Raw genomic sequence first — 12598 nt, 5'->3', positions numbered from 1 at the left:
GGGGTTGAGTTGAGATGAGCGAGATGATTGGCTGAGGCAGTTGCTATGCAGACGTGAGAGACCAGGCAGTATAGCTAAAAAAAGCACTATTTAAATAGCAGTCCATTCCATTGCCTTTAAAAAATAATAATAATAATCTTGTGTATGTTTTTTTTTTAAATGTATTTTTTATTTAAATGAGCTGAACAGTATAAAATTCAAACGATTGAAATCGGTCAAGAAATGTGGAAGTTTACCATAATCGACATCAACTAAAACCATTTGGCTATCCTGTGTTATGTTCAGGAGGTTGGATCCCAAAAGATGCAGACACCAATAATAGTGTTAACAATTATTTATTCGTATAAACACGTTTCCACTGAAGGTGATGCAACTATCAAGGCGCACCTGCACTAACATTTACATGGCAAAGAGAACAAAGGCGCTTGCATGCCAGGGCCAAACGCTAAACATGGAGTGCTCAGTGTGCCATGAACTAAACGGCTTGCACCGCCGACTAGACGAGGCAGTGGAAACTAAAAAAGAAACGGCGAGAAGGGATTATGGATCAAAAGACATGGAACAAGGAAGTGAACTATATACTTGGGCTATGAAGGCATGGAGAATGTGTCTTCCGCTTCCCCTTTTATAGGCTGTGGGTGCCTCTTATAGGCTGCTGATTACATCAGGTAATTGCAACACAAAGGACACAGTCTGGCAACACAAACATGACAGTAATGACGGATCATGAATCCAGGAGCGGGGAAACCATTGGCATCCCTCAGGCCCATAGCTTTCCCAGTCGGACAAATACTGCACACCCCACCCTCTCCGCCTAGAACGAAGAATCTTCCTGACTGTAAACATTGGCTCACCGTTGATCAGCTGAGAAGGAGGAGGCGGCACCGTTGACGGGCTCAGTGGACTGGAGACAACTGGCTTGATCAGTGAAACGTGCAATACCGGATGAATTTGAGAGTCGTGGGAGCTTGAGTTTGAGAGAGACTGGATTAACCACGGTCTCGATTTCAAATGGACCGATGAAACGGAGATCCATCTCCCTGGACCCCCCCAGCCAGATGCATATTCCTTGTGGACAGCCCCACTTCCTCACCCGGGTGAGCAGGGAGCCGCCGATGATTAGCGATCTGTTGATTCCAGTCTGCGGTGCGTGAAAGTGCCACTCAGGTCTCCCGCCTCACCCAATGGGTTCTCGGGAGGTGATACTGTATCGATGGGATGGCCACTTCCCCTTCCTGCAGAAGAAACAAGTGGGGCTGGTATCCATAAACTGACATGAACGGGAAGCGGTCTGTGGCAGAGGAGACGAGTGAATTGTGGGCATATTCCACCCATTGTAGGTGAGTGGACCAAGACGTAGGGTGACTGTGACAGACACAGAGAAGAGTGGCCTCCAAGTCTTGATTGACCCTTTGGCCTTGTTCAGACTGGCAGCCCAAATCCGATTTTTAGCCCATCCAGATTGAACGTGGATGTCTATTTTGTAGTCTGAACAGTCACACACCACATGAAATCAGATTTTTGCGGCACAGATCGAAACCACATGCGGGAGGTAGTTTCATATCCGATTTGGACAGGATGCGTCTCAGTCTAATCAGCTGGAAATATTTAGAACAGATTTGACTGTCCTGACATCACATCATATGCGTTCAAAACCAATGCGCCCACGATGTCAATATCCAATCAATTCGCTGCCCAGCAGTTTCCTTGCATGCTCGGTAGTCAACCACCTTGACAGCTCCACTGCCCTGTCGGCTCCTGTCGTGCTCAACCGGAAATACAATGACAGTTTACGTTCCTTGCGCTGAAGGTTGCCGGTCTCGCTACCCTATCAGATCTTCACATGCGCAACCGGAAATAGCGAAATAGTGCCCGGTCATAGCCATATGGTCGACATTAAAAAAAAAAAAGAAAGAAAGAAAAAAATGCTTAACACGCTTGCAAGGAACGGGAAGTACGGAGCGGCAAACGTCACATGACGTCAAATACTACCTGCGCTGGGCGCCGCCTCCATTCGACGTCACTGCTACAGCAACCTGTCAGATGGGTCAATGATGTGGCTCAGTCTGAACAGGGCCAGATCGGATTTGGAGTCAGCCCAAAAATCTGATTTGAGGAGGAATCCGATTTGCCTGCAGTCTGAACGGTCCATTTGTTTGTGGGTGAGAAATAAAGGCTCACTGTGGCTCTCAATGCTGCACAAAATTTCATCCACACACGGGATATGAACTGGGGCCCTCGGTCCGAGACAATGTCCATGGGGATTCCGTTGACTCGGAAAACGTGGCGGGTTAACAAATTTGCAGTCTCAAGGGCGGATGGCATCTTTGGCAGGGCAATGAAATGGGGCATTTTAGAGAATCGATCTACTACAGTCAGTATTGCTGTGTTTCCTCAGGAAGCAGGGAGTCCAGTAATAAAGTCCAATGACACGTTTGACCACGGACGCGACGGAATGGGTAAAAGTCGTAGCAATCCTGCTGGAGGTCGATGGGAAGCCTTACTGCAGGCACAAACTGAGCAGGCGCTGATGAACTCAACGATATTCCTTTGCACCCAAGGCCACCACTTCTGAGCAATCAGGAAATTAGTGTGTCTCACTTCGGGATGGCAAGCGACCCGCGAAGCATGTCCCCATTGAAGCTTCTCTGTACGGAGATGGTCGGGGACGAACGTCTGGAACTTGAGCGTGGTGGAGGGCTTCTTGGACTTCTTTCTATCTCCCATTGTAATGCTCCCACCACCCGGTCACTCGGAACAATGGTCTCTGTGCTGGTGTCCTTCACGGCTGGTGTATGGATCCTAGACAATGCATCGGGCTTGGTGTTAGAGGAACCATTTCTGTAGGTCACGGTAAAGATGATCTAGGTCGTGGATCAGCGCCCATTGAGCCGGTCTGGAGTTGAGTCGCTTGGTGGTGCGGATGTAGGCCAGGTTCTTGTGGTCCGTTATGACTGTAAATTGTTCCTTGGCCCCCTCCAGCCAGTGCCTCCACACCTGCAGAGCCAGAATGATGACCAGCAACTCGCGGTTACCCACGTCATTATTAGCCTCAGCAGAACTAAGGCGCCGGGAAAATAAGGCACAGGGGTGGAGCCTCTGGTCGACCGGGGAGCGCTGCGAGAGGACTGCTCCCACTCTGGAGTCCGATGCGTCAACCTCGACAACAAAAGAGAGTTCGAGATTAGGATGATTCAACAGCGGCGGACGTGGATAAATCTTTGAGTTTGACAAAGGCGGACTCAGCTTCAGGGCTCCATTTAAACTGCACACGTGAGCCTCGTCAGAGTTCCTGCTCTCTGGCTGTAATTTCGAATGAAGTGCCGATAAAAATTAGCAAAGCCCAAATGCTGCTTTAACTGCTTCCTCGTAGTTGGGGTTGGCCAGTTGATCACTGCTTGGATCTTAGCGGGGTCTGCTCTTAAGTGACCCTTCTCTACAATGAACACCATCTCCAGCAAGCGTTGTAACAGAATTCTGACGGTGTTCAATGCTAGATATCGTTGAGGTAGACGAAACAAAACTGATTGAGCATGTCCCTCAAGACATTGTTTACTAGCTGTTGAAAAATGGGAAGGGCATTAGAAACTCCGAAGGGCATGACCAGATATTCGAAGTAACCTAATGGAGTCTTAAATGCTGTCTTCCGCACATGCCTCTCTTTGATCCTCACCAAATAGTATGCACTCCAGAGATCTAATTTTGTGAACACCGTTGCGGTCTGTAAGGGAGCGATTGCTGAATCCAATGGCGGTAGTGGGTATTTATCTTTGACCGTAATGTCGTCAAGGCCTCGGTACCCACCGGCAAAGACAAAGGCCGGTGGGCAATGGGTTCTTCTTCATTGATAAGAAGGACTTGCTATTCAGCCAATATCAGGCATCGATATGCAACAGCTGTTGGTCAAAACAACAGCTATTCGTTATCACTCTACACAACAAAATATTACACAAAGTATCATATGCGAAAGGAGCAGCTTCTACATTTGCAGGTAAGTATACATGGCAATGTTAATGACAAGTAAACGCGTCAATTGTTAGCCTATATGTTGTTGTTTACAATTCTTTCTCAAGCACTTGTGAAGCCCTGAAGCTATATTTCTATTCTCTTCTATTCTATTCTATTCACCCTTGGCCGCAGTTTGACGATCGACTTGGTAGTCGTGTTTGCGGCTGCACTTTTTGGACACTTGGGTGAAGAGAGGGGCGGAGCTGTCAACTGATCACCACCTGGCGGTGTGTTGGCTCCGATGGTGAGGGAAGATGCCGGTCAGACCTGGTAAACCCAAATGTATTGTGAGGGTTTGCTGGGAACCTCTGGCAGAATCACCTGTCAGAAAGAGTTTCAACGCCCACCTCCGGCAGAAAGGTAGGGGACATTGAGTCCGAGTAGACCATGTTCCGCGCCTCCATTGTTGAGGTGGCCAATCGGAGCTGTGGCTGTAAGATGGTAGGTGCCTGTCGTGGTGGCAATCCATTAACCCGCTGGTGGATACTAGTGGTAAGGGATGCCATCAAACTGGATAAGGAGTCCTATCGGGCCTTTTTGTCTGTGGGACTCCGAAGGTAGCTGACAGGTAATGGCTGGTAAAACGGAATGCAGCTTTCGGCGGTCGCTGAGGCAAAAACTCGGACATGGGAAGAGTTCGGTGAGGCTATGGAAAACGACTTCCGGACAACTTTAAGGAAATTCTGGTCCACCATGCGGTGTCTCAGGAGAGGAAAGCAGTGCACAATTAACACTGTGTATATGGGTGCTGCTGACCTCGACTCGGGACATTGTGAGTCAGTGGGGAGAATATTTCGAAGACCGATGTGGCGTTCCCCCTTCTTAAGAAGGGGCACCGGAGGCTGTGCTCCAACTATAGAGGGTTGACACTCCTCAGCCTCCCTGGTAAGGTCTATTCAGGGGTGTTGGAGAGGAGGGTTCATTGGGAAGTCGAATCTCAGATTCAGGAGGAGCAGTGTGGTTTTCGTCCTGGCCTTGGAACAGTGTGGAAGCTCTACACTATTGGCAGGGTTATCGAGGGTGCATGTGAATTTGCCCAACCAGTCTACATGTGTTTTGTGAATTTGAAGAAGACGTTCGACCGTGTCCCTCGGGGAGACCTGTGGGAAGTATGGAAGTACGCGGTACCAAACCCCCTTGATTCAGTCCCTGTATGACCGGTGTCAGAGTTTGGTCCGCAATTCCGGCAGTAAGTCTGATTCATTCGCAGTGAGGGCTGGACTCCGCCAAGGCTGCCCTTTGTCACCAATTCTGTTCATAGCTTTTATGGACAGAATTTCTAGGCGCAGCCGAAGCGTTGAGGGGGTCCAGTTTGGTGGCCTCAGCATTGCATCTCTGCTTTTTGCAGATGATGTGGTGCTGTTGGCTTCATCAAGCCATAATCTCCAACTCTCACTGGAGCGGTCCGCAGCCGAGTGTGAAGCAGTTGGGATGAAGATCAGCACCTCCAAATCCGAGACCATGGTCCTCAGTTGGAAAAGGGTGGCATGCCCGTGCCCGGTGGCGGGTCCGGGATGAGATCTTGCCCCAAGTGGAGGAGTTCAAGAATCCTGGGGTCTTATTCATGAATGAGGGCAGGAGGGAGCGGGAGATCGACAGGCGGCTCAGTGCAGCGTCTGCAGTAATGCAGACTCTGTATTGGTCCGTAGTGAAGAAGGAACTGGGCCAAAAGGCAAAGCTCTCAATTTACCGATCTACGTTCCTACCCTCACCTATGGTCACGAGCTGTGGGAGGAGCCAGCTGCGGTGGCTCGGGCATCTTGTTCGGATGCTTCCTGGGCGCCTCCTTGCAGAGGTGTTCCGTGCATCTCCCATCAGCAGGAGACGACCCAGGACACACTGGCCTGGGAACACCTTAGTATCCCGCCAGAGGGGCTGGTCAAAGTGGCTTGGGAGAGGGAAGTCTGGGCTTCCCTCCTAAAGCTACTGCCCCCGCGACCTGACCCCGGGTAAGCGGTAGTAATGGATGGATGGCTGACCCGGGTAAGCGGTAGTAATGGATGGATATTGTTGGTGTTCTAATGTTGTTCTTGTTCATTTAGTGTTATTAATAGTTAGTTCGTTGATATTAGGGATGCACCAAAATGAACATTTTTGGCCGAAACCGATAACCTTTAAATGAGAAACGCTTGGCCAAAAACTGAATCGCCGAAAATAAAAATAAAATAATAATAATTTATCAAAATTAAAAAAAACTATGTTTAATATCACTCAGATTCACCATTAGCTACAGCCCACTCCACATTTTCAACACATATTACTACAGTAATGATTAAGAATAAATGAGGTGGATGAATGAGAATAACCACAAGCATACAGTAAGCACACAGTGCAGTGTCAAGTCATTGCGTTTATTATTCTATGATAAAGTTGTCTTTAGCACAGACAGTGCTTTTCTGCACACACACAAATAATCTGGAGATGAAGCTTTACTTTTGTGACCTTTTTCGAGTGTCGTCACTCGTCAACCTCAATTGATTTGGGTCGCTGCTGATAACGCAGCTCTTGTCTCGGTCATGTGAAATAAATTAATTTATTATGTAAAGGAACTGGCGCCGTGTTGCTGGGGGGCTTTATTTGCATTTCAGCAGCAAACATTTTGCTACACTTCAGTTGCAGAATAAGAAGTTCGACTGCTGTAAGCTAGCACAAAGCTGCTACACACACACACACACACACTTGCCTTGTGTTGTCTTCTGCATCCTCTTCTCTCGCTGGCACACACACCATACGGAGATCACGATACTGTTTTCCGCTAACACTTTGTGCCATTGCCATTAATCCTCGCCGCTGATTTGAGATAGCATCGATCGGGTTACCCTCAAGACGCTAGCTTTCGGCTACTGCTCATGAATTAATATTGAGGCAACCTAACGCTCACCCCGGCGTTTAATTCATACATACGCTTGCTTGCAGCAGTTTTTTTGCTTGCGTTACCACAAATTCCTATTTTGACAATATTTTTTGGGCTCCGAATTGCTGGAAATGCATATTTTTCTAATTTTCAGCCGAAAATTTTTGGTGGCCGAATATTTGGTGCATCACTAATTGATATGTTACTAAGCTGGTTAAAAAAGCAAATTATAGGGTGTGTAAATAAATTTGAAAATTATTATAGTCCAACAAAGTTTTATGGTAGTTCTCTTCCCTTTTTTTTTCAATTTGCTGAGCAACCACAAAAGATCATATTTTTTAGATAATTTATGTTCCTTCCCTTATCTCTCCCTCAATGGCCATTTACATTTCTGTAACATCAATAAAATGTCCATAATAAACCAAACCTTAATGTCAATTTTTCACCGTGAGTGTGTGGCTTATCAAGCTCTTCACTGACTGAAGCTGCATGGCCAGCTGCCACTTAAACCAACATAACTTCCATCAATTTGTTCCCCCTCAACCCCCAACTCCCTGTTTTGATCAACAGCTGTTGCATATCAACGCCTGAGATTGACTGAATAACATCACATGATTTGTAGCGTTGCATGCTATTGGTTCAACTGACATAGTAGTCTGCAGCAAATCTACTTCTTAGAAAATATTATATATATATATATATATATATATATATATATATATATATATATATATATATATATATATATATTCTTGAAAAAATGTGCAATAATTATGAATCCCGAAAAACAAAATCTGGTCAGAAAAAAATTAACTTCAAAACATCCAGGTCTTCCCTAACCAGGGATCATTGATTTAAAAAACTAATGCAGTTACGTGGTCTTGGCTCGTCGCCTAAAACTGTGATGGGGGAACACAGGACTGATTCAATGACTGATGTGTAGAACTGTCTCAGTAGCTCTTGTGACAGGTTATGCTTCCTCAGCAACTGTAGGAAGTATATCCTTTGCTGGGTCTTTTTCAGGATAGAGTTGATGTATTTCTCCTACTTCAGACTCTGAAACTCTGTAATTCCCAGGAATGTGAAGGTCTCCACGGTTGACACAGGGCAGTTGGACAGTGTGAGGGGAAGATGTGGTGGAGGATTTCCACGATCATCTCTACAGTCTTGCACACGTTCAGTTCAAGTTGTGTTGGCTGCACCAAAGCCCCAGCCGCTTCAATTCCTGTAAAAATTTAATCACCGTCATTGATGAGGCAGATGACTGTGGTGTGATCTGCAAACTTCAGGGAGTTTGGCAGCTGGGTGCATTGAGGTGCAGTTGTTTATGTAGAAGGCGATAAGTAGTAGCAATAGGATGCAACCTTGGGAGGTCCCGGTGCTGATGGTGCGTGATGATGATGTTGTAAAACTGTAGATCCACTGGCAGGTGCCAGAAGGCCCACCGAAATAGAGAAGTTAGGAGAAGTTCTGGGATGATGGTGTTGAACACAGAACTTAAGTCCACAAACAGGTCCTTCCCGCCATTGAGGTGTTCCAGGATGAAGAGCAGCCCCATGTTGACTGCATCATTCACTGGTCGGATATCATGGTAGGCAAACTGCAGGAGTCCAGCTGTGGTCCAGTGATGCCTTTTAGTTGGTTTAGCACCTGACGTTCAAAGGACTTCATGACCACAGAAGTCAGGACAACAGGTCTGTAGTCGTTCAACACCGTTATTGCAGGTCTTTTCTTTGAAAATGGCATAATATACCTTTATATATGGATTGTTTTTTTATTTTTTTGCTAGGTGTGATGAATGTGTAAAGATCAAAGAGTTTTGGTCAATGTTAAGACCCTCAAAAATCAGCGTCCGCTTTTATTTTTGGGCAATGAGTTGCCCTGATTGGCATTTTTTAAAGTACATATATACACATCGTCGTTAGTTTTACTCATAGCACAATATAGCTTGTATTGTCCATAGAGGGCATCAAAAATAAATAAATGAATAAAAAGTACATATGTATTGATAGGTCTGATGCCACTGAACATTTTGAGTGGTGGAAAGTAAAAAATATTCATAAATGACTTATTTATCACACTTACGAGGAGTATCCAAATTTGGGACAAAATATCTTATGTGTCGTAATTTGTTTTTGTCGACCCAAGGTCTCGGTGGCGCTATATTTATAAATGACTATTGTCATAGAGATACCTTCAGGTCGTGACTATAAGTATTTCTAAGGGTCAAGATTCCCCCCTGTTGATGGGCGGGGTCTTAACATGCTTCAGGCCAAGTTTGAAGTAAATCGGCTGAAACGTGTAGGAGAAATGGGGAAAAGCAGTCGCTGCTCGGGCCCTAATTTATATATTTACTTATTTACTTACGAATGTATACTGTATACTGTATAGGTTTATTGTGCCACTTACAAAAAAAACAACTAATTAAGTTTGTCAGTTTAATTCGTTAATCTAAATAGACTCTTAATTGATTACATGCAAATTAGTCCGTTAAAAAAAATAACGCAATTGATCGTGTAACGTTGGTGCCAAACCCAACCTGTTGAGGGTTTACGCTCTTGTCTCCCTAATGATCTTTGGCATACTGCCGCGTTCGGTCATGTGGTCATGTGACTGCATGGGCCAATAAGAGCCACCTATGGGCAGGAATAGGGAAGTAGCCAGGGCACGTGAGGGTGAAATGTTTGTTGATGAACACTGACAGCACTTTACTCAATGAAGCTGTTGTTTTTGACATTTGAAAGTAATTGAACTGATGCATCTTATTTCTTAGAATACATTGTTCTTATGGATTAAATTTTTTCACAACTTTAGCACTTTCATACATTATAGCTTTTTGATAAATTAATTGACATGTCTAACAGACTTATATTGTAGAATACTGATGATGGATTTGAACTATTTTATATTTATAATGTGATTATTGTTATTTATGCAATTACTTCATCTCATGCCATCCATACACCAAACCTCAGCTGGAAGTTTAGATTAAATTTTGTTTAAAAAAAAATCAACAAAATTTAAGTTTAGATTATCTTTTAAAATAATGCCTTGCCTAATTGTCGATGTGCTTAAACTTTTTATTTTGAATTTCATTTATGGAGCACACTCCAACAATAAAAAAGTAGATTTTAAAACTTCTCTTCTTGGTGGATTCAATTGATTAGTCATGCATTTCAATATTGTAATGTCCTACAATTCAAATTCTTTATTTGGGGACCTTTATCAGATATGAGATTAAAATAGATTAATTAGATTAATTAAACATCCTGTAATTAATTGGATTAAAAATTGTAATCGCCTAACACCACTAATCTTTTGTCCTTTCCTACAACCCAGTTTGTGATCACCAATAAGCCAGTACCCCAACAAAGGCGGACAAAGGCAGCGAGTGTGCTTTAAACCTGCTCCCAGCTTTAATTTAAAAAATGTATTGTTATTATTGTAATTAAAATGTTTTATGATTGCTATTATTCTTATTCAACATGGGTTGGACTCAGTAAATATTATATGGCAAACATGGCCATCCTGTACATACCTCAAGATTTTCTTGTGTGCCAGTGTAAAGCTGACTTTATTGCCTAAAACTGATGTCTTGTCAAATTTGCATTCCTCTTCCATTTTTAGCAGAGAGTCTGGTTTACTATTCTGTGGAGCAAAAAGAAAAATAATGTCACATAAGCACATACATAATGATTCTCACAGTAAATAGGAAAAATATAAATACCAATCTGCAACACTTTATTACTATAAATCTCTTTTAGTGTTTACATTTTCATTCCTAGCAAATCTCAATCTCGTAGCACTGGTAAACTATTTTTGGAACAAACCCATGGGTTACTCATTTGATCCTCGGGGACCACCTGATTCCCTTGGACACAATGTTGGTTACCCCTGGCCTCACCTCAAAATCAGAGACGACACTAGGGAGGAACCCCTCACAGATGACTGAGCTTCTCACCCTATCTCAAAAAGAAAGCCCAGACACCCTGCGGAGGAAACCCATTATAGATGCTTGTATCGAGGATTTTGTTCTTTTGGTTATGACTCAGAGCTTGTGACCATAGGTGAGAGTAGGAACATAGTTGACAAGGAAATCCAGAGCTTCGGCTTTGGGTTCAGCTACTCATTCACTACAACAGACCGATACAAAGTCATGTTCCATTCTTCCATCACTCATGAACAAGACCCCAAGATAACTGACCTCTTCCATTTCGGTCAGGATCTAAGCCCCGACCTGGAGAGGGTACTACACCATCCTAACTGCTTCACACTCTGCTGCATACCACAACAGTGAGATTTGGAGATCACTGCTTGATGAAGCCAACATTATCACATCATCTGAAAAAAGCAGAGATGTAATACTGAAGCCACCAAACCGGACCTGCTCAATACCTTGGCTACACCTAGAATTTCTGTCCATAAAGGCGATGTATACAATTGGTGACAAAGGGCATCATTGGCTGAGTCTACCCCTCACTGAAAATTAAAGTGAATGTGAATCTGACTTACAGGGACTCAAAAGCCCATATCAGAGGGTTCGGTACCCCGTATACCCGAAGCACACCTCACAGAACTCCCCAGGGGACACGGTTGAATTCCTTCTTCAAGTCTGCACAACCCATATAAACTGGTTAACAAATTCCCATGCACCCTCGAGGACTCTGCCAACAGTGTTTAGCTCGTCCAGTGTTCCACGGCCAGGACGAAAACCACACTGCTCCTCCTGATCCTGAGATTCAACTTACGAAAGGACCTTCCTCTCCAGTACCCCTGAATAGACCTAGAGGCTGAGCAAGGCTTCAAGGATTTGGTGGCTTTGGAAGTTGCCAATTTAACACACACCCCTACTCCCGTTTCTCTTATCTTGGACTTGGACTTGCCGGCTGTTGCTCTAATGGTGACGTCAAGCAGTAAGTACACGGGTGTAGTTACACCGCATTTTACATTAACATACGATTATGTATTTTTTGTTGGGCTAGCTGTATATTATTTCCCTTGAATAATCACAGCATATGCTGAAAAAATGCCAACTGTCTACTTGGGTTTCATGCTAGTTTGCCCACCCAGAGTGCCTGCTTGACTGGCCACGGCAAACTTCAGGGCCATGCAGCTTGTAAGAGGAAGAGTGTTTGGTTGGCCAGTGCGCTATCCAAGGAGAGTTAAATGAAACAAAACTTCTCATATTTTGAGTGAACATGAACTAAATGTGTATTTCTGCCACTTGAACTATATTGTGAATGCGCACATTCGGCATCTCTTTTAAGCGGCGAGCGGAGGTGGGGGGCTAAAGATTCGGTGTCGGTTACCGTGGGGTACAGATAGACTACTATAATAATAATAATGCATTAGATTATATAGCACTTTTCTTTCTTGAAACTCAAAGACACTTCACAATGGATACATTATTAATGCACTCACACATTCACACTGTGGTGGCGGTAAGCTACTTAAGTAGCCACATCTGCCCCTACAGCCCCTCCGACCACCACCAAACATTCACACAAATACCTTCCATACACCAGTGTTAGTAGGACTAGAGGCTATGTGTGTGAAGTGCCTTGCCCAAGGACACGACACATGACTTGGGGAGAGCGGGGATCGAACAGCCGACCTTCTAGTTACTAAACGCCTGTAGCTCTCAAAAGATGTGTGATAAAGTCCAGAAATTATTGGTAGGCAAAGGCATCGAATTGCAAGGTCGTTTATGGCAACGTTTATTGTGAAGAAGTGTAA

The 12598-nt window shown here is 44.4% G+C and overlaps 1 protein-coding gene across 2 annotated transcripts in view; it reads right to left on the bottom strand.

The window, feature by feature from the left end:
* Window positions 1-12598, bottom strand: part of phf2 (PHD finger protein 2) — a 155926-nt gene that overhangs the window by 86713 nt on the left and 56615 nt on the right. For both annotated transcript variants that reach the window (XM_077572755.1, XM_077572756.1), the window contains one exon: window positions 10401-10510. In XM_077572755.1, the coding sequence (XP_077428881.1) occupies window positions 10401-10510 (110 nt within the window). The remainder of the gene's footprint in view (window positions 1-10400; window positions 10511-12598) is intronic.

The sequence above is a fragment of the Vanacampus margaritifer genome, chromosome 8 (genome assembly GCF_051991255.1).
Source record: "Vanacampus margaritifer isolate UIUO_Vmar chromosome 8, RoL_Vmar_1.0, whole genome shotgun sequence".
In the NCBI taxonomy this organism is placed as follows: Eukaryota; Metazoa; Chordata; class Actinopteri; order Syngnathiformes; family Syngnathidae; genus Vanacampus; species Vanacampus margaritifer.
The sequence above is the reverse complement of the archived record's forward strand: the minus strand, read 5'-3'. Positions and strand labels throughout refer to the sequence as shown.